Raw genomic sequence first — 22,043 nt, 5'->3', positions numbered from 1 at the left:
AAAGTCAGGAGTTCTAATTCTAATTCTTCTAATTGTGACTTACATTTGTTGAAAAAAAAACATCCTTCGCTTTATTTATGTTTAATTTTTAATTATATAAATATTTAAATAAATAAAATTATCAAAGTTTTCTCAAATCACCCCTCTATATTAATAAAATTATTTTTTATAAAATATTAATAAATCACATCAAAAACATGCATAAACATCGAGTTAATTTCTCAACACATTTGTGACATTTATCCTACTTAAATTGAGATTCAAACTCGTTTTTCCAATAAAACATAAACATTCTCCACAAGAGACTCAATGAGAGCGAAATTATTCATTTATTTTTCATTCTTTTTTGAACTAAAGTCCAAAATTCAAATTTCCCCGGACTTAAAAATTGATTTTTGCATACGTTTGCATATGAAAAAAATTCTTTGAAATAAAGAGAGAATATGCAAGTATAAAATAATCAGTTGTTCAAATTTTAATCTTACCAACATTCAATAAAACAAAGAAACCTGGTACAAAAAATTGACTAGTGATTTGATTCAAGCAGAGTCCATTCAAGACAGTTGTAAACCAAGTCCTTTATAAATTTAAAAATAAAAATAAAAAAAGAAAAAAGTTTTTGAAAAAGGAAAAGCTCCAGACTAGGATCATACTCCAAAATTGTCAGGACATTAGAAAACAATAATTACAAAATCCCAAACCAAATAATAATAATAATAATAATAATAATAATAATAATCATGTCACATCTCAGTGCCATTTCTCTCTAACAGTAAATAAAGCACTAAAAAGCGCACTTCGTGATAAAGAAAGCCTTGTCTCTTTCCTTCTTTTTATTATTTATTTATTTTTTATTTATTTTATTGCTCTATTTATCTCCCCTGGCCCTCATGCGTGAACCCAATAAATAAATAAACATTTAAATAAATATTTAAATATTTAAATATTTAAATAAATAAAAAAGGTCTAAAGCTTAAAGCTATCTCTTCTTTCTCTCTCTCCCTCTCGTTCTCTCTTTCCTCCTGCCATTAAAGGAGGACTGAAGAGAGAGGGGGAGGAGAAGGAGGAGGGGAGGGAGTGCTAAAGCTTCGGTTTTTGGTGATAGATCTCTCTTCTGTTTCTTGCTTTGAAGACAATGTGCTTGTTCTAGTGAGGATTTGGAGGTGGTGGTGGAGAATGGCGGGGTTCTGTGAAGGTGGAGATGGGATTATTGGGGATTGACGTTGTGGTTTGGCTGGTATGTGGGTTTCTTGCTTTTCTTTGATGTTTTGGTTCTTTGAAATCTTGATCTGGGTCTTTGGAAGTGGATGAGGGTTTGGGGGTTTGGATGGGAGTCTGAGGATGGATGGGTTCTTGTAATTTGGTGAGAATGGAGTTCAATGTGTGATTTTTGTGAGTCTTGGTTGAGATTTTCGTCTGTTTAGTGTGTTGAATATGTTGTTTGTTTTGTCGTGTGGATCCGGGTTCTTTGGAAATGTAGATCTGGTGTCTTTGATTTCCGGTTTTGTTCTTCGAATGGGAATTTCTTGATGTGTACGTTTGGATTGACGGAAAGTAGATGTGATTAGAAGGTGAACAAAAGGAAATTTGTTTTCTTTGTGTTTGATCCCGTGGGGAAAATCAAATGGAGAAGTTAGTTACCGGAGAGGAAATGAATTGAAATCATTTTTCTTACGAGCTGTTTCTTGATGAGTACGTTTGGATTGATGGAAAGTAGATGTGATTAGAAGGTTAAAAAAAAGGAAATTTGTTTTCTTTGTGTTTGGTCCAGTGGGGGAAATCAAATGGAGAAGTTAGTTACCGGAGAGGAAATGAAATGAAGCCATTTTTCTTACGAGCTGTTTCTTGGACTGTTTGATTTTTGGGGGTATATTTTCGTATATTTCATCTCAAGAGGATTTTTTTTCTTTAATTTTTAGGTTTGGTGATACTCTCGTGGTTGCACTGATTTCTTTGTTGAAGAATTTATTAAACCTTTTATGGCGTGCTGATTTTCCACTTTTGTGCTGCGAATGGGCATTTAGTCATGGTTACATTTGGATTGCTGGAAAATATATGGAATTAGAAGGAAACAAGAGGGAAATTTGGTTTCTTGTGTTTGGTTGATTGAGGAAAGTGAACTGGAGAAATGAAATGACATAAAGTCATTTTTATCATGTTTTGTTTCTTGGACTGTTTAATTTTCTGGTACATTTTTGCATTTTGCATCATATGTGCTTTTTTCCCCGTAAATATTTATGTTTGGTGATAATTGCATGGTTGCACTGGTTTCTTGGTTTTGTTGGAGCATTGAGGATTGTGAAAATTTTATGTTCCGCAAGTATCTTGATCTCCAATTTAATTTTCTGTGAAACTTACAAGTGGGATGCAATTTGGGTTGGTGATTTGCCTTTTCTTGTTAGTGTTATTTTGGTCTTGCTTGCTGAGTTGTTCCTGTTCTTGCTTCATGTGCTTAGGAACTGCTGGATATCAATTGTTTCATTCCATCTTTAAAGTAAATATGAAGTTGGGCTCAAAAAAACGATGGAAGTCCCTTGTGCCTCTTCGCATCAGGGGGAAGTCTGCCACCCGTTTCTGTATATTTCCAAAGGTCCGGTCTGCAGGTCATACACAGGGCAATACACCAGTTTATCTCAATGTATATGACTTAACACCCATGAATGGCTATGTATATTGGGCAGGCCTTGGGATATTTCACTCTGGGGTTGAAGGTAATTCTAACTTGTTCAATTCCATGAGTAAACTCAGTCTAAGAAAGGTCTTTAAAATCCTTGTCAAGATTGTTTCATGCCTCATTAAGCTTTCTGACCATTACTCCCCTTTGCTCGGTTGAGTGTTTTTCTTCTTGGAGATCTATTCTGGTAATAGCCAAGGTTGGCTTGGCGATAGGCTTGAAACCCAGTTGCAACTATGTATACTGCATCACCACAATTTTTACCCCTATAAATTGCTTTCCAGAAATTTTTCCAGATGTTGAAGCAAGTTATGTCATGAGAAAGTTGATGTGTTAGGCCAATCCTAAACCCAATTTCACCTAGTAGCATTCTAATCAGAAATTTTCAATCTTTCCTTCACATTTCTAGTACTGTGAGAATGAATATGTTAGCTATCTCACATCAACTGCATCAACAAAGCATATTCAACGGCTATTAGCCTGTATTATGTGTATGTTAAACATAATCAGTTTTCAGCAGGAGTCTACACTGAATTAGTCTGACAGGAAGTAAGTTCTACTGTCATGTTGATGTTCTTTTGGCAATGACCGAGATGGAATCTCATATGTTGTCTTATTAGTCTTGTTGATTTGAAAAACTAACTAATTTGAGAAATCTTTGATTTTTCCTTATTAAAATAATTTCTTCATGAGATTCTTGTTGTCAAGTAATATGTGTTTTTAGTAATCAATCATTGGGCATATGTGCTTGCAGTTCATGGTGTGGAGTACGCTTTTGGTGCTCATGACTATCCAACTAGTGGTGTTTTTGAGGTTGAGCCTCGGCAATGTCCAGGTTTCAGATTTAGGAAGTCAATATTCATGGGCACGACATGCTTAGACCCAATGCAAGTTAGAGAGTTCATGGAGCTTCAATCTGTAAACTACAATGGAGATACCTATCATTTGATCACAAAGAACTGCAACCATTTCTGCAAGGATATCTGTTATAGGCTGACAGGAAATGGAATTCCAAAATGGGTGAATCGCCTTGCAAGGATTGGTATGCTTCTTTTTTACATTGGCATTTGCTGCTATTTGCTTTCAAAGAAACATGAGTGATCTAGGATACATTATTAGTCATTCATTATTTTCAGGAAAAAGAAACCACTCATACCAGGAAAAGTTGTTTCCTTACTAAAAGATACATTATGTCTAATTTGCCATTAGTATTTTGTTCATGATAATTCCTAAGTTTGAAAAGGCACTTTGCAAAGAGTTCAAAGAAGATTTGAGCAATGTTGAAAAATTTTGTGGCTAGATTTTCTTGTCTGTTGGGTTTACCAGATATCCAATCTTGCTTGCTTTTGAATGTTTACTCTTTCTGTTTTTCATGTTTCTACTACTCTACTTGTTCTTAATACATTTGACAAGGTTCATACTTCGTCATAATTTCACCTCTTGTTTGATTCAATGTTTTTATCACCTTTCATGGTTTTGTTGGTTCATTTCCGTTGAAAATTCTGCCTCCCAAAAAGTTAACCTTGGATTATGGCCCTGTCAAACTCTCTCCTTTCTCAGCTCTTACTCATGTATGCATTTAGCATTCATGAAACTCTGGGCTAAGAATAAAGAAGTTATTTTTATTTGTTCATCAATGACGCCATATTTTAACTGCGGTTAGGTTTAAAAAAGGTAAACATTACCAGTTCTGAGAAGTGTAAGGGTGCAGGTTCAACATCTGCAGCCTGGCATCATGGTGAGAACAAAACAGCCTTAATTTAGCACTTTTGGAGATTATTAAAGCACTTTTGGGTTCAATGATTTTTAGAGAGTAAATAATAATTTAGTGGACTTTTGAAAAGTTTCCTGATCGATTGAAATGTTACATGTGGAGTTGGTCATGGTTTGGTGGAATGTGGCTCGAAGTTCCATCAAAAGTATTCCTGCTAAACTTTGAGGTTGGCAGGAGGATCTTTCCGGGAGCAATGTTTGAACCCAAACTGCAGTGCTGGTAAAATTGGCTGAGATATTCATGAAGGTCTGGCTCAAACCTGAATCCAAATGCCTACGGAGAAGATTTTGGATTACCTTAAAACTGAAATTGGTTGCCAATGGCATGGTATTGTTTATTAAAGTATGCTGTTAGTTCGTTAAATTATGCTATTAGTTCATATACTATATAATAGGAGGCCTACCTGCCTCGTGGAATACAGTAGGCTGTAGATATTCTACAAATCATGTGCACTTTTTATTTATTATTTTTTTGAGAAGTGCTGACAAGCCACAGATCACATCCTCGTCCTTTGATTGGCAAAGGGAAAATGTAAGACCAACTCTTCTATTGTAAAGGTCTTATCTGGGCTTTTTATTGATACAAGGAAATCTAGAAAGTCAGGATTTAATACTGATTCTGATTTCTCTTTAGGATTCATGCTTGTGAGACTCGACAAAGTTTTACACTGATAAGGAGGATTCCTGTTCTGCAATTGGGGCAAGATGTGTACTAAATCATCTTGGTGGTGTAGTTAAGCATAACAATTTAAATAGATGGTGGTACATGATAGGGTTAAGTGGATAAGATGGTTGTGCTCATACTGAACTACATGATTCACATTAATGCAATATTTGACTATACTATCAGTAGTTATTTCATACGTGTTAGTTATTGAGCATAATCATCAAATTTCAAAATCACAACAGAACTGACACTCACTAATCCAGTGTTGAACTTGGAAACTATGCATGATGCGATGTGCTAAGGTAGTGTAGCCAGAACTGGGAACCCTCACACCAAGTTCGCTGGCTTGTAACAATTGTAGTTGTTCATTACAAAGTCTTTCTACTAAGCATACTACTAAGCATACTTTTTTTAATGGAGCAACTCAGTGTTCTGAGTATGCAGCAGTTTAAACTTCTCAATGATTATTTGATGACCTAGATTGGATTAAAGTTGTGATGATCTTCAGTCCTTGTCTCATGATGGTAGTATTTTCAATTTTGTTTTGTCCCCTGCCTTTCACATCTATAGATTGTAGTGGCAACTGGAAACTGTTATATCCCCAAATTCTATCTCATTTTTCCGCTAATTCTCCCGTCTTTCCTCAAGCCATATCATCTCAACATTGAACCTCGGCTGTACTATATATATATATATATCTCTTAGGAGCCTGCTTTATTTGCATTGCAGGTGCTTTGTGCAACTGCCTACTACCCGAGGCCCTTAAAACTACCACTGTTCGTCAACCAGAGTATGAAAACTGTGATGGAGAAAAGCAAAGGCTTCGTACTACTTTCAGCTGCTTATCCTCCATCTCCATGCGCCAGAAGCAGTTATCGGCGTCTTCTCTCATCTTGCATTCCCCTTTGAAAGGCTGCCTTCCCCCATGGGCCACATTCCCACTGAAGGACAGGTAGGAGCTCTCACATCTGGTTGGACCTCACCGCACCCAAAAGACGGAAATAGCTTTTGCTGATCTACCAGAAAACTAGTTGATGTTTGAAGACCAAGGCAGGGGAAACTATGTCAAGATGTTAAAATGTTATTGTTGTTGTTGTTGTTGTTGTTCATTACTGAGAAGAGACACAGTTTCTTTCCTTGTATGATATTGTTTGTTCTGTTGAAATCATTTGTATCAGACTGTTGGGCCTTATGATGTTGTAACTGTAAGTAAGCTCCTAAAGGTAGTTTGCTAGAGAGCAAAGGACCCAACTGTATCACTTCCTCCATGAATGGATACTGGTTGTTTGATTAGCTTCTTGTGCTCTGTGTTCCTTGTGCTACTAGTTTTATTTGGTGTTCTCTATTGCTGTTGTTCATTATTCCTATGTTGCCCTTTCAGCTAATACTCTCTCCATATATATATATATATATATATTTGTTTAACAGGGACACCAAAGTGAATTGGGTGTTGATTGTTAAAATAAGCGGCTAGGTTGCTAAGAAAAATATGGGCATGAATAAATCTCTGGTGGAGCAAGCGGTATTCATTTATTAGTGTAAAAGTTTTTTTTGTTTTGTATATATATAAAACTCTCGTTGTATATATAAAGCAATCTGGTGGTTGAAATAGTAAATGTATAGGTTGTGTAAGCACTAGTAAAAGTTTATTTTCTTTAATAAAGCAAGCTTTTTCGGTATTTTTGAATAGGATTTTCAATGCCTCGCCCATTTTGGTTTTTTTTAACAAAAATCAATTGGTACACTTGGAGGGGTATTTATGTATTTTCATTATGAAATAATGTAAACACTCAGTCATGGTTTTAATTAGGTAAATTCAATCTCATTAACCAACATTGATCCCAATCAAACAGTTAAATTAACCTTCAATATATATATCCCGCCATAAAAATTCATAAAAATTCGAAAACGATGTTGTCAATATCAAATGTACATTTTTACCCTTTCAGTGCCAACAATTGCTTCGTGGAAGGATATGTTGTGGTCACAACAAAGATGCTAACGTGACATGTGTCACATCACTCTTTCATTTTAGTCCATTAAAATAAATATATATTTATATCTTTTGAAAAATTAATAAAAATAATTTTTTCTGTAATATCTATATTTAAAATATTTTTATACAATATTATACAACAGTACTGCAAACAAGCAATTCAACTTTGCATTATTTATCCACCATAAAATTTATGGACACTTTAGTGGTTGTGTCGATTCAAATTTTTGTTTAAAATAATAAACTTAAATTAAAATATAGAAAACCCCTCCCCAAAGGTGGGCCCTCAAACAGCGACATCTGGCGTCCGAGCTCAAAGCATAACCGCTCAACAACGATCACGTGACCATGTTTTTGCGACCATCATTCGCGCCACCAAACTCACGTGGCAAACACCACGGTAATTATATGCGCATCAAGTCCCCAATGTACTCATCACGAGGCAGAACCCGAATCTCAAAACACTAAATTATATATATAAATAAAATAAATAAATAAATAATTGCAAACAATTCAATCCCCATCGTGCTTGCTTTGATTTTTTTTTTCCCATTTGTTCTCTTGTTGTTGTTGTTGTTGTTCTTCTTCTTCTTCTCTATATAATCTACGATGGAGCGAGTGCCGGAGGCTTTGGATCGCTTCCGTTCAATCCAATTCGTGTCTCTTCATGGGACGTAGCAGCGCTAGGGCTTGGTCTTCGAATTCTAGATCTCCTCGGAAGATGAAGTGAGTGATCTTTGGATCCTTATCCCTTGTCTTTCTTCTCCCTTTTTGATTTGGCCTTTGTTTTAGATTCCATCAGCTTTTGCTTTTTAGTTATCGATTGGTTATTGGATGATCAGAGAAAAGGTAGAAGTCATCGGAGTGTTGTTTAATCTTTGAAAAGGAATACGATTCCTTGAATCATGTACTTTTTAGTGATTGCTTGCTTGTTGGATGATGAATAAAGTGGATAAACCACGAATTTATTAATAGAAGAAGAAACTGGGAAAAAAAGTACAAGAGTGAAAATAATAAACAGAACAAACAGAGGAAAAAGAAAACAGTTATCCTCACCGGATGAGAAAAATAAGGAGCAGAGAACTTGTTGGATGATTAGATGGAAGTAATAAGAGTTTTCCTTTTTTAATCTTGGATTAAGAATAGCTATTTATTGTCAAAAAGAGTTTTTTTTTTCTTTTTTCTTTTTGCATTTTTGTATGCTCATTTAAAGTTTGTAATTGAGTTTATATTTATATTATCTGAGACCCATGTTTCCATAAATTTTGTATCTTTTTCTAATAAATCTATTTTGGATATATGTCCCTTTTTAGTGATTTTTGCTTGCCAGATGATCAGATGAAAGTAGAAGTAATTGGAGTTCTTAACCTGGGGAAAAGAATTGCTATTTATTGTAAAAAGATTCCTATTTCGCATTTATAGCCATCCTAAGTTTGCAATTGAATTTGGGCTTATGCCATCTGAACACCATGCTTTAATAAACTTTTCTAATATATTATATGGATGTTTAGATGTGTATTTCCTCTTTGAGTGTTCTTTATTGATGTCTGTCTACAGGATGATTAGAGGAAAGTGGGAGTGTTTGATCTTGGAGAAAGAATGGTTATTCATTGTCAAAACTAAAGATATTCTTTTTTGCAATTATGCCCTTCCAAAATTTGTAACTGAGTGTGCATTTATGTCATATGAACACTATGTTTCCATAAATTTCATGTCTTTAATGGTGCATTGATAATTTTGGACATGCGCTCCTGGAATCACATGTGATTCAAGAAGTGATACTAACTAGTTGCAGGGGCTCGCATTGATTGTATGCATGTATAGAAGGTTGGTTGGCGGGTAATAATATTATAATAATAGTGTACTGTTGATACTTCACATAGGTTTTGTTTTGGGAGGGAGGCGAGGTGTGCATTTTCCTCTTTTTTGAGGGAGGATAAATACTTAAAAGCAAGATTTTTTCCTTCTAATGATTTTTTTAAAGTTGTAATAAATAATTAAATTAAATAAGTTTTTTATATGCTTGATAAATAGTTAACACTAAATATTTGAGAGAAAACCTGAAGCATAGTCTGTTGAAATTTGAATTTTAAAAATAAAAATTGTCTCACTTTCTTTTCTTCTTTATTGACTATATTACTCTGTTGTTTTAGTAAAACTCAATAAATAAACTGAATCGTTGAGACATTTATTTATTTTTATTGTCCAAAATGTGATGATTAGTTCCCTCAAAACTTTGAATGAGAAAATTTATGCTCACGTCTTACACATCTTCAATTTTGGCTTGCATATGAACTGTGATCAGCTTTTATTGTCTGCAAAAGCTCAAATTGTCAATTTCTGTGTGATGCCACAAAGAAAAGTATGAAAAATTATGGTTAGTGTTGCATGTGTGGAACTCTCATGGCCAGCTCTAATTATTTCTAATCTGGCAGAGCAAGGAGATTATTTGGTTTTTCTCTATCACTTATTCTGATTAATATGGCGGCTATAATGGAGCGTGCTGATGAAAACCTTCTGCCATCTGTTTATAAGGAAGTTAGTGAAACCTTCAATGCTGGTCCTACTGATCTTGGGTACCTTACCTTCATAAGGAATTTCGTACAGGCATTGTCATCACCATTGGCAGGTATTCTTGTGCTGCATTATGATCGCCCCAGTGTCCTTGCAATGGGTACTACATTCTGGGCCTTTTCAACAGCTGCTGTAGGAGCAAGTCAACATTTTCGGCAAGTTGCGTGTTGGAGAGCTTTAAATGGCTTTGGGCTTGCCATTGTGATCCCAGCACTGCAATCATTCATTGCTGATAGTTATAAGGACAGTGTGAGGGGTACCGGATTTGGATTGCTGAGCCTTGTGGGTTCTGTTGGGGGGATAGGAGGAGGTGTTCTTGCAACTATCATGGCAGGGCAAGAATATTGGGGCATTCCTGGATGGCGTTGTGCGTTCATCATGATGGCAGTGTTGAGTTTGCTGATTGGGGTCTTAGTTTACTCATTTGTTGATGATCCTGGAAGATCAAAGCGCATCACTTCTGTCACTGATGGCGACTCTGAGAGGTACTACCTAAATTTCTTGAGTTTCTTGTTTGGTATTTCTTTTATATTTTAACTGAATGGCACTGTGTTTGCTACTGTTGTCCTGATAAATATAGGCAGTTCGTTAAGAGTTATGTGAAAGATCTTTGTTTTCCTTGTTGAAGTAACTAGTTGTCTCACATCGGCAAATTTAGTGAATATGGGTTTAAGTTTTATAAATATGGGTTATACATCCAATTAGCCTAAACTTTTGCTTGGAATTGAAGCCAAAGTATGCCCAATTGTTTTTTTTTTTTTTCCATACAAAGGAGTATGCTTTTGACTGGTTATCTTTTAACCAACTGCATATTTTCACTGGAAATTTTAGTGTTGTTACAAATCGCATATTAAGTATATGGTGCAGGACCTGATCTTATTGTCCCCAGTTGCTTGATTAAGTGAACCATAGTCCTTTTTGTTTGTTGAGTTCTGTAGTCACAGGAAGCAGGTCTAGGTTTGGATCTCTTTGGTCCCATGTAACATGATACAATGTGAGTTGAAGGAAGAGGCGTCTGGTATGAAACTCGCCGTTGATCTCTAAGCCCTTAAAGAAACAAGCCATAAGAACGGAAACCAGGAATATGGACATGTATTTACATAATTGCCTGTGAATCCCTCTGGTTATCAGATGTCCAGTACCTTGTTTGTTGCATGACACTATATATCATTTATCTAAACGTTAGATGACCACATTGACTAGAATATAATTCATGTAAATTTTCCTTCATTTATGGTACTTTACTTTTTGCCAGGGCTAACTTGGTTGGAAAAGGAAACACAGTCTCACCTTCCATTTGGAGGGATTCCTGGACAGCAATGAGATCTGTAATAAAAGTACAAACATTCCAAGTAATCGTCTTGCAGGGAATTGTTGGATCTCTTCCTTGGACTGCCATGGTGTTCTTCACTATGTGGTTTGAACTTATAGGTAATGAAGAACATTTTTACTTCATCCTATTTGTCCATTTATATACTTGACGATTAAAAATTTTAGATTTGATGACATAAGGCAAATTCATATTCATATTTACTATTAGTTATGCTAGTGCGCTCCCTTGATACGTATTAAACTATTTTAACTATCCACATTGCAGCTTGCAAACAAGTCATCTAGAGCAAATTCAATCCAAAAGCTTAAGATAGGACAAGAGACCCGAACTTATATACCATATCTATACTCAATACCTCTTGATATGTCTGATCAATTCAAATTTCTCCAGGTTTTGATAACAACAGTTCTGCTGCCTTGATCAGCCTTTTTGCAATTGGATGTGCTACTGGTTCTTTTCTTGGGGGACTGATAGCAGATCGTATTTCTCAATTCTACCCGGACACAGGCCGTGTCATGTGTGCACAATTCAGTGCCTTCATGGGCATTCCATTCTCATGGTTCCTACTCACCGTCATCCCTCAAACGATTAATAGCTGGTTCATCTTCGCCACAACTCTTTTCTTCATGGGCCTCACCATAAGTTGGTGTGCTACTTGTGCTAACAATCCAATGTTTGCTGAAGTTGTCCCCTTGAAACACCGAACGATGATTTACGCCTTTGATCGTGCATTTGAAGGTTCATTCTCATCTTTTGCAGCCCCGGCTGTGGGAATACTCACCGAGAAGATTTATGGTTATGATTCGAAGTCTGTGAGTTTGGTTTCTGGATCAGTTAATCAGGCTTTTGCACTATCTAGAGGTCTTTTATCGATGATGGTTGTTCCTTTTGGTTTGTGCTGCTTGTTTTACAGTCCTTTATATCTTATATTCAAGAGAGACCGAAACAATGCCAGGACTGCTACTTTAAAAGAGCAGGAAATAACATGATAGGGCTGTTAGCATGAGTTATCAAACTAACATTGTTTAGCAATTCTCATTGTAATAAAACAATTCTGATTTTTTTGTTCCTTTTTTTTAGTGGTTGTATATTCTTCTGGAGAAATTAATAGGACATTGTTCACGTACCAAGTATTCTTCATTGTTTATTCTGCAAATAATTGTACTTTTTCAATTTGCTGAGCTCAATCTTGCATTTCAGAATTTTGTATTTAAGTTCAATTTCCAGGCCTTTTTTTTTGGGTATGAATGAATGTTGTATTATACAATCTATTTTACTATATTTATAGCATTATAAAGTAAATTGATTTAGATAATTTAATTCAAAATTTTTAAACTATACCAATTATGTTTTATAGGGATGCCAACTGAGTGGGGGTTCACCAGAGATGTATTCTTTGGCCCTAACTCCGATTTGCCAAATCCATCCCTAACCCCGTCCCCATTCCTACGGGGATTATTCGGGTTAAGGTATTCTATTGGATTATCCCGGTTTAGGGATTCTACCGTTCCCCATCCCTGGGTTGGGGATTCTCCATACCCAATTTTTTTTTATATTTATTAAATATTTCAAACATATTAATATATGCTCCTTCGGTTTCTTATCACATTTTTGAGTTTTTTTGTTGTTCTTTTTACTTGTCTATTTAGAAAATTTGTGTAACATTAAATAATTGTTACTAAATTTACTTTTTAATTTAATGTACTTATATAATTTGCAATTAATTATAATCAATTGATCATTAAATCATATTATCTATTTTAGTGGAGTTTTAAATAGAAGTAGTTTTGAATAGTAATATAATTTTTTATAAAATATAGCTAACCAATTAATTTTAACTAATTTTTATTAATCAGTGTGAATTATGTATACTAGGCATTCTCTCCGGCTTCACATTGGAGTTTTTAAAATTTTGTGAGGAGTTTTAAAATTTTATCATATATAAAATAATATAATTAAACAACTCCTACTATAGAAACTATTTTATACCTTGGGTTTCAAAGGTTATATGGACATTTATTACATAAATAATTAGATATAATTAATATTTTTAATTATTAATATTATAAGTAATATAAATAAAAATTTAAATGTTATGAAAAAAATTAAAATTGTTTTTTAAAACGCTGAAATAAAAAAGGAACGCAAACAATATATATTTTTAATATAAATATTTTTTTAATATTATATACATATATTATTAAATTATACATTCAGGAATTTGGTGTGGTAGGAATTCCCAATCCCCTGGCCTCGTCCTAAAGAAAATTTACATTCCCTGCCCCCGTCTCAATTCAGTTCTCTGAATTTTTAGCACCAGTCCTCCCACCGGATTCGCTATCGGGCTCAGCAGATGCAATAAGCGAGCCCTACGGGCCGGGTTCTAAGCCCGACCCGTTTGCAGCCCGCACATGCACCGCACGTGCCGTGATCTCTTCGTCGTGGTGCTAGTAAACCCATCTCTATTTCGAGAAGAGATCACCACCCCGTTCTAAACCCTAGAGCTCCATCAATGGCGAACCACGGGGTCCTCCTCGCTCTCCTGCTCCTCCTTCCACTGCATTGCTTCTCCTTCTCCGAAGAGAACCCCACGGATCGCCGGATCTTGGTCCTCGTCGACGATCTCGCTATCAGATCCTCTCATTCCATCTTCTTTAAGTCCCTTGAGACTCGCGGTTTCGATCTTGATTTTAAGCTCTCCGATGATCCCAAACTCACACTCCAGCGCTATGGACACTATCTCTACGATGGGCTTGTTCTCTTCTCCCCCTCGACCCAGCGTAGGCCCTGCCTTCTCTCTCTCTCTCGATCTGTTGCGATCCTTCTGTTGTAGTGGCTGAATGATCGGTTGTCTGGGTTTTATGGCAGGGTTTGGTGGATCGGTGGACATGGCGGCGATTCTTGACTTCGTTGACGCTGGGCATGATCTGATTTTAGCTGCTGATTCTTCGGCTTCCGATTTGGTCAGAGGGATTGCTACGGAGTGTGGTGTTGATTTTGATGAGGTTTGATTAATTTCGTTTGCTCCTTTTCCCTGATATCTCTGTAGAATGGTGTTGCGGATGTTGATAGATTGTTTAATTTGGTGCACTCGAACAGGATCCGGAAGCGGTGGTCATTGATCATACTAGCTATGCGGTTTCTGAGACTGAGGGAGATCATACTTTGATAGCTAGTGATAGTTTCATCAACTCAAATGTGATTTTGGGGGACAAGAAAATTGAGGTATGATCTTCATTTTTGTTTGTATAAAGGCTATTTCTTTATCTTTGAGCATCATAATTGGTTTGCGTAAGTCCTTGGTGAATAACACATATAATTTTCACTATCTCATTCTAGGAGTCATATCATTAACATACTGTATTGGGAAAATGATAGAAGTAAAAAGGGGATCATGTGTGATTTGATTTATTATAGGGGAAGTAATATTATGAACACAATTGTGGGCGAATTGGGAACTGGTTTAGTTCATCTCACACTATGAATTGTCATTTGCATGATGTGCTTTTGCAAATTTCTAATAGGCTTAATGACTTTCCATATTTTTCTAGCCATGCTAGATTTGTTAATGGCACACTGTCAACAGTAAAATTTACCTTTTATTTTCAATGGGCATGCCTGCTTTTCATGATTGCCAAGCATACGATGCAATGCTTATATTTTCATATGTTCGGTAATGTGTGGGTCGTATTGTTTGATAAACACTTGAAAGTATCAATTCGAAGCTATGCTAGTGACTAAGGTTGACCGTGAAACACACATTTAATCATCTGGCTTGAGAAAATCTAAAACACAGTCTGTCTATACATCACTCAATATTGAAGCAAATGTGAATTTGATATCTATTAGATCAACTGATCATACATCTATTTACTAAGTTGAAGAGCTTGAGCAACAGATAGGTTGTTGGATTTAGAACTATAAGATATTTTTCACCATAATGTGATGCTCGAAGTGTTCTCTGGTTTTTCCTTTCCAGTCTAGTTGTCTCATTCTTTTGTTTTGTTTCTAACTACTTTTAAGTTTTTTCTATTATGCCCTTTATGTGAAAGAAACAATATCATTGTTGCTGCTATACCTGGCTTTCTGTATTTCTGCCTTCCTATTAGTTGTTGCTTCTATGTTTGCGTGAAGTACTTGTAACTTCTGCTAGTCCTTTTATAATTCTGCTCTTAAAATTGTATTTCCTAACTAAATGTTATATGTCCACTTCTTTATGTCTTTTGAGGTATCATCACTTAATGGGATATATCATATTTGCATTTTTAGCTACATTGCTTACTTTTTTCTTAGCTGTCTTTCTAATGGGGCAAGCAAATTCTGGCACAGGCACCTGTATTGTTCCAGGGAATAGGTCACTCACTGAATTCTGCTAATAGTCTGGTAAATATATATATGTATATATTTTTTAACACCAGATGAACATGCTAGGTTTTATCACTCTCTTTTTAGTTTCCACTTAATTTTTATGGTGGTAACCCTTTGTTTTCTTCATTGCAATATTTGTAGGTCTTGAAGGTTCTTTCAGCCTCTCCATCAGCATATTCAGCCAATCCAAAGGCTAAGTTGTCCAGCCCACCGTCTCTCACAGGATCTGCAATATCTCTGGTTTCTGTTGTGCAGGTTGTACAATGTTTTTATCTTTTATTTCTTAGTCACTATTTTAATGTATGGCTAAAACTAAATGGTACAAATATTCATGGTCTCAATTGATATATTGATGGATTGGCAGATCATGGTTTATATAGACTAATGAGATAAGTCTGCGTAAGGTTATATCTCGCATAAAGAAACACTTGATTTTTGAATTGACTCTTATATTTACTCATGGAATTGTGATAAATTGATGAACCTATTGTCTGTAGAACCCTTTTTTTTTTTTTCTTAGTAAAGAATGTGGTAGATTAGATTTATCATGCTAGGAAAAAACAGCAATGAATAAGAAGTCTTTATTATCTACATATGATGGTTTAGCAATGTTCTATGGTTATCCTAGATTCTAGTTTGTTGGAGTGGTTTGCTTTAGCTGGAAAGATTCAGTGGCTGTTGGAAATAAGAGCTCCTCTCTTGCTTTGGCTAATGTTTAGCTAATAGAATTTCCTGCGATGACCCTATCACATATGCTAGATGTTGCTAAATTCATTGTGCCCTGCTGAAAATTAGTATGTCAGATTAGTGCATCTTGCTATGTTTGGTCCAGATGACAAGTAGCTGCTTCATGATGATATTTTTATATTTTGTTGGTAGTTGGCTGCAGTTTGCCTACTATATTATGCTTAACACTCCGTGCCATTTTAGAAACTTTTGCTTGATATGTAATAATTTAACTGCTCTGGTTATTATTGGGTTATTAGCAATTTTGATATCAGATCGCAACGCATAGACTCAGGCCATGCTTTGCACAATTAGTGACAAGAGACACAGATATTTGAGGCTGTTTTTGTTGAGCTTGAACGTTCAGTCTTTACTTATTGTGTTATGGAAACATACTGGAACCTTCGGCATGTATTGTTTGGCAAATAAAAGTTTGTAATGAGTTCCTATGTTGGCTTATTCTCTAGGCAAGAAATAATGCTCGGATACTTATCTCTGGATCCTTAGCTCTATTCAGTAATCGGTATGTGACACCTCTGAGCAGTTCGTTATACATTTAAATTTCATTATATTCCTGACAAATTGTGTTCTTTTTCAGCTTTTTGAGATCTGGTGTGCTGAAAGTTGGAAGCTCTGTGAAGTAAGCTCAATTTTATACACACTCTCTCTCTGGGTGGATGTTCTTTGTGACTTTCACAAATGATAGTTTTGTTTTAATCTGTTGGCTGGTGATTTTTTTTTATTGGGTTTTTCTTTCAATTACTACTACAATAAAATTTAGCCACCATAGACATCAAGTTCAGATTTCACTTTTATTGGAATGAACCTGGTTTCTTTATACAATTTTTCATTTCACTCACCCTAGTTATATTATCTATTAAATGCCTAGGGTTAAATATTTGAGGTTTTCTGACACTGCTGTCACAGATATGAGAAATCTGGCAATGAGCAATTTGTGACTGAAATCAGCAAATGGGTCTTCCATGAAAGGGGCCATCTTAAGGTGAAACAACTCAATATGATATTGTGGTATTTATAATTTTTAAGTCAATTCCTCTTTGCTCTACATCTGATCCAATTTTTATGGTCTATGGCGAATAGCAAGCAAGCTAAACTTGCTCATGTGAGCAATAATTTGAGTTACTGATGTGCCTTATATTCTTCTAGGCTGTAAATGTCAAGCATAACAAAGCTGGGGAAAAAAGTGAGCCTGCAATCTACCGAATTAATGATGATCTGGTACTTTTTTCCTATTCCCTTCATTGCCAGATGCAATTTATTGCATTAGAAAGCTTGCTAATCTTCTCCTTGGTGCTTATGCTTTGAAGGAATACTCCTTGGAGATCTATGAGTGGTCTGGAACCAGCTGGAAACCCTATATAGCTGATGATGTTCAGGTTCAGTTCTACATGATGAGTCCTTATGTACTGAAAACATTGTCCAATGATCAAAAGGTTTGCTTCCTTGGTGTTCTTCATACTTTGGTGCGAGTAGAGAGTGCATTTTATGTTGACTTATTTTATTTATTTATTTATTTTTTGGTCACAGGGCCTTTATTCGACATCATTCAAGGTTCCTGATGTATATGGTGTCTTCCAATTTAAGGTGGAGTATCAAAGGCTTGGGTATACAAGCCTGTCTTTGGCCAAGCAGGTTTGTCATGATGTCTTGATCTCTGCCTAAGCCATGATAAGAGTACAAAAAGCTAGTCAAAGTGATATGTATTATTTTGTTTGATTGCTTACATGATTTGTTAATAAATGGTAATACAAGAAATTTACTTCATAAATAAGCCTTTCTTGTCCTTAACAATTTCAAGAAAACTGGTGTATTGAATTCATAGACCTTACAGAGAAAGATCGCCAATTCAGTTTATGACTAGATAATTTATAATTAATATGCATAACTTTTCAATTATTCTTTGATATTGTTTGCATTAATTAATGATAACAAGCCTTTTTTAGTCTATAATTTATAGTTATCAAGCACTAGATCCTTTGTTCATGGAGCATTTGATTTTTTTTTTTTCTCTGACAATCTTGAGCTAGAGAGTCATGTTAGGGTTTCTCTACCCTTTTCATGAATGCATGCATGCTATTGTAGAAATTGACTGAGGTAGATATTTATCCATAACTATCACAAAATCTCTATTATTGAAATCTGTATCTGAAGAAGCATCACGTCCACATGGAAAAACTCCAAATATTTATATTTCTACCGTTTTTCAAATGCTTGTTTTGTTATTGCTGTGGTAACCTCTATTTTCTCATCATATTTTCTTAAAACTGTACTGCAGATTCCTGTTAGACCTTTTAGACACAATGAGTATGAGAGATTTATCCCGGCAGCCTTCCCATATTACGGGGCATCGTTTTCTACTGTAAGTACACCAGCGTCATTCTTTACCTTAATATTTTACTTTATTCCCCCTCACCCAAGCCTCAGAATTCATGAATAATCAGTCATTTTGTGCAGTTCGTGACACTTATCACATCTGACATAACACTACAAAATGATTTCAATCATTCAATTATTTGTTTGATACATCTTTTTCCCAACTTCTTCCCTGCTTATTAAATGTTGCCAAATCCTTTTTCTCTTTTTACTGCAGATGGCTGGTTTCTTCATCTTTACAATTGTCTACCTTTACAATAAGTAGTAGCTGCAGCTTGCTGCTGGAGGCTTGGTCAAGACTGTTTTTTCAGGGCGCATGAGTATTCCATTAGGCAAATTAGAACTTGGAACCAGTAAAGCAATTAGAGAACGCCAGATGAAGTTTTGCCATCTAGTTACCATTTGATATTGCTACTCATTGTTTTTTTTTTGTTCTCTCGGAATTCTATGAAATACATAAATAGATGTCTTAATTTAATTTCAGAAGCTAGTTATGTTGGGCCAAGAGCTGTGGTGGGTCAACAGAGGTGGGTGCTACTTTGCCATGAAATAATATTAATATATGCATGCTATGAAAAAAATCTTTTGGGTGTGCTTTCCATTATCATTCCTGTTTCCTAGGTAACTGTAACTGTTTTTAAGAAATATATATATATATATGTCTTACGACTCTTTAATAAAAATTTGATACATTTTTACTTTTACTACCAATCTGATTAGGATTAAAAAACGCCTTATATATCTCTTGCAAATGCTGTGAAAAACACTTGTTAGCATCTGTTGGAAACTTGTGTTTAAAACAATTCATAAAATGCTAACATATAACATTTTGTAAAACTGAATGTAAGGCTGAAATTTTTTTTAAAAACAGTATTCCGAAAGCAAACTTGGCTCATTATCAGCCATTTTAATTATTTGTCAGGAAGAAAAGCTGAAATGCACATAAGACTCAACTGTTGTATACAGTTACAGATGCACCATTATTCAGAAACACAATGAGAATTCAACTCATCCAGCCAAAACCCTGTTTAAATAAGTGCCTAATGGCTTATGTAACCTGCGAAAACCAGGCTCATGTTGGCTCTTTACTCATTTTGTGTGGTCACACAAACGATCTGGTAAACACAACCAACCACAGCAATTATTGTGAGGGCATCGCCAATTTTTGACACCCTCTTTACACTGTTCTTGTATGATTTGAATTTCTTCAGTGCTGGGTCTTCTTCCAACAGTGCCTTCTCACGAGGGCCGAGCTCAATATGATACCCTCGGCGTGGGACATGGAGAGGTTCTCTCCTCAGGTGAGTGCGCATGCTTGAGAAAATGGTGCTTTTGGAGAGAGGACTTGTCATAACTATGCAAGCTCCTGGAGCAAAAAAACACAGTCGGGTATTGTCACAACTAAATGTATAAATGATACACTGCTACTCACAAACTACTCCGACATTGATTCGGGGAAAGCTCAAAATTGACTAGCTTATGGTCGAGTCGAGCAAGCCGAGTTCGAACATCATAATATTTGACTTGATTGCTCACGAGCTTAATTGAGTAATTGTTGCGTGTATATATATTATATATTAGTTTGTTTTATATATATAAAGTTTGCACTCGAACCGGATATAAAAATATCTATGATTAAACCGAATTTATTAGTATTTATCGAGTTTAATCAAGAAACTCGAGTAGCTCGATTTTTGTATCGAGCCTAGCTCGAGCTACAAAAACAAAAATCGCTCGACTTCAAGGCGAATATCGAGCAACGAGTTTTCAACTGAGCTCAAGGAGCTTGTTGCTTGGTTCAAACTCGATCAATGACACCCCTGGTCACAGCCAAGGATGCAACATAAGGGATAAGTCGGTTGAAGTCAAATTCTGATTTAACAATACAAAACTAGTAGGAAATCAATGAATGAATTGCTATCAACCATATCTGTACTCTATTTGTTTAATAATCATTAATTATTAGGTCAAAGATCAGACGAAAGTATATATTCTCATGTTCCGACTACCCATAATCTGATTAAGCACAAGACGGCCGCAAAGGTCAGAGGATAGTTTTGCTTATAAAAGAAGTAACTTAATTGTCAAATAGGACTACAACTTCAGATATATCATGGAGGCCGAACATAATAGTTCAAGCATTGGATGCACAAATGAATCATAAAGACAAATCATTAGCATATAAATATCACGGTTTATGAATGGTAAAACAACAAGGTTTATAAACCAAATATTGGGCAACTAATTTTTCTGCATAGCTGTATCATCCGAAATGGCCTAATTCCATGAAACTCCCAGTGTCTGATGGCAGCAACAGTTAATTGAACTAAGGGAGCAGCTCCCCATTTCTTTTAGTGACACTAGGCAATGAAAATAGATTTTATCAAATGATCGCGGGTCTTAAGTATTCAAACCAGTGTTCCATTCACCACCCAACTTTCAAGTCAAACACTCAATCATACACACCAAATAGCTCAGAAGATAAATAATTTGGATCCCAATCACCCTAAACTAATGTCATTGATGAAACCATAAAAAGAACTTCCATTGATTTGATTCATAAGAGAGACCTATTACATTCGGATTGAGTTTGAAAATGATATGGCTGCCACTTGACAACTCATGGTTCATCAAGATCATATAAATTGTTTTAAAAAATGAAAAAATAATTGTATATTTTTTATTGCATGCCAAGTCACAAACTTTTCCCCTTAATTTCTATGGCTGACCTCAGATTTAAGAGCATCAATAAAACTTTGCTAACTGTTTCAGGGTTTGTTGTAAAGCATTAACCAAAAGAATTTTCCGATCACAAACTTCCAAACCCTAGATCAATAAAATGGAAATGCTGTTTTCCTTGGATGATCTACTTTCCACCAATGCACACAATCACCATGAAATCCACAACAAGGGAGGAAATCTCCAATTGTTAGTGTTTGATTACCTAAATCAGAGCTGATTTTAAACCCAAAAACCATTTTTTTCTCAAATTCTCATGAAATTACTTCAAAATCAAAACTTAACACTATAAATCGAGAAAGAACCTTAGTAATCGCAGCTCATAATAAATCTAATCAAACGAATCAAACTCAGGCAATCTAGGGTTTCAGGGCATCAAAGAATCTGGGACAAGAGTCTAGGAGCTCACCTGTGATCGATGCAGCCTTCGCCGGAGCGCCGACGGGTGGGAGAAGGTCGATGAGACGGCGGCGAAATCCGTGATCTCTTACAGCGATTCCAACAAGCAGAGCTCTAATGAAAGGGGGCGAGCTCTCATTTTATAGTCTTCATTTTGCACAGAACCCCCCGTTTATTCTTATATTTACAATATGGTTAGTTGGTCTTCAAAATTTCCAAATGACAAAATAAGCTTTTTTTTTTTAAAAAAAAAAAAAACAAAACTTTATGAACCTATTGAATTAGCAAAATTAAAATTTCAGAAAATAATACACAACCTTATTAAGATCATTTATTATTATTAATAATCTACATTATTGAAAAATTATTCAATTTCATCCACTTAAATACCATATGATCC

General features: G+C 35.4%; 4 protein-coding genes across 4 annotated transcripts; 3 read left to right on the top strand and 1 right to left on the bottom strand.

The window, feature by feature from the left end:
* The first annotated feature begins 973 nt into the window (after positions 1–973).
* On the top strand, positions 974–6,407 carry LOC120277432 (deSI-like protein At4g17486). The gene is made up of 4 exons (XM_039284281.1): positions 974–1,237; positions 2,457–2,711; positions 3,429–3,716; positions 5,844–6,407. Exons 2-4 carry the CDS (start codon positions 2,501–2,503, stop codon positions 6,068–6,070), a joined length of 726 nt encoding a protein of 241 aa, XP_039140215.1. The 5' UTR covers positions 974–1,237; positions 2,457–2,500; the 3' UTR covers positions 6,071–6,407.
* Positions 6,408–7,636: 1,229 nt separating this feature from the next.
* On the top strand, positions 7,637–12,143 carry LOC120276984. Its single transcript, XM_039283722.1, has 4 exons — positions 7,637–7,836; positions 9,546–10,169; positions 10,940–11,115; positions 11,408–12,143. Exons 1-4 carry the CDS (start codon positions 7,778–7,780, stop codon positions 12,004–12,006), a joined length of 1,458 nt encoding a protein of 485 aa, XP_039139656.1. The 5' UTR covers positions 7,637–7,777; the 3' UTR covers positions 12,007–12,143.
* Positions 12,144–13,482: 1,339 nt separating this feature from the next.
* Positions 13,483–19,010, top strand: LOC120276985 (dolichyl-diphosphooligosaccharide--protein glycosyltransferase 48 kDa subunit). Its single transcript, XM_039283723.1, has 13 exons — positions 13,483–13,797; positions 13,886–14,022; positions 14,117–14,242; positions 15,347–15,400; positions 15,527–15,640; positions 16,579–16,634; positions 16,710–16,751; positions 17,039–17,114; positions 17,279–17,350; positions 17,440–17,565; positions 17,660–17,764; positions 18,408–18,491; positions 18,723–19,010. Exons 1-13 carry the CDS (start codon positions 13,530–13,532, stop codon positions 18,768–18,770), a joined length of 1,308 nt encoding a protein of 435 aa, XP_039139657.1. The 5' UTR covers positions 13,483–13,529; the 3' UTR covers positions 18,771–19,010.
* Positions 19,011–19,378: 368 nt separating this feature from the next.
* On the bottom strand, positions 19,379–21,780 carry LOC120276829 (succinate dehydrogenase subunit 7, mitochondrial-like). Its single transcript, XM_039283546.1, has 2 exons — positions 21,654–21,780; positions 19,379–19,871 (listed from the first exon to the last, which is right to left on the bottom strand). Exon 2 carries the CDS (start codon positions 19,855–19,857, stop codon positions 19,591–19,593), a length of 267 nt encoding a protein of 88 aa, XP_039139480.1. The 5' UTR covers positions 19,858–19,871; positions 21,654–21,780; the 3' UTR covers positions 19,379–19,590.
* Positions 21,781–22,043: the final 263 nt, after the last annotated feature.

The sequence above is a fragment of the Dioscorea cayenensis genome, chromosome 15, assembly GCF_009730915.1.
Source record: "Dioscorea cayenensis subsp. rotundata cultivar TDr96_F1 chromosome 15, TDr96_F1_v2_PseudoChromosome.rev07_lg8_w22 25.fasta, whole genome shotgun sequence".
Lineage (NCBI taxonomy): Eukaryota > Viridiplantae > Streptophyta > Magnoliopsida > Dioscoreales > Dioscoreaceae > Dioscorea > Dioscorea cayenensis.
Note: the sequence above shows the minus strand (reverse complement) of the source record. Positions and strands in the feature narration are given on the sequence as shown.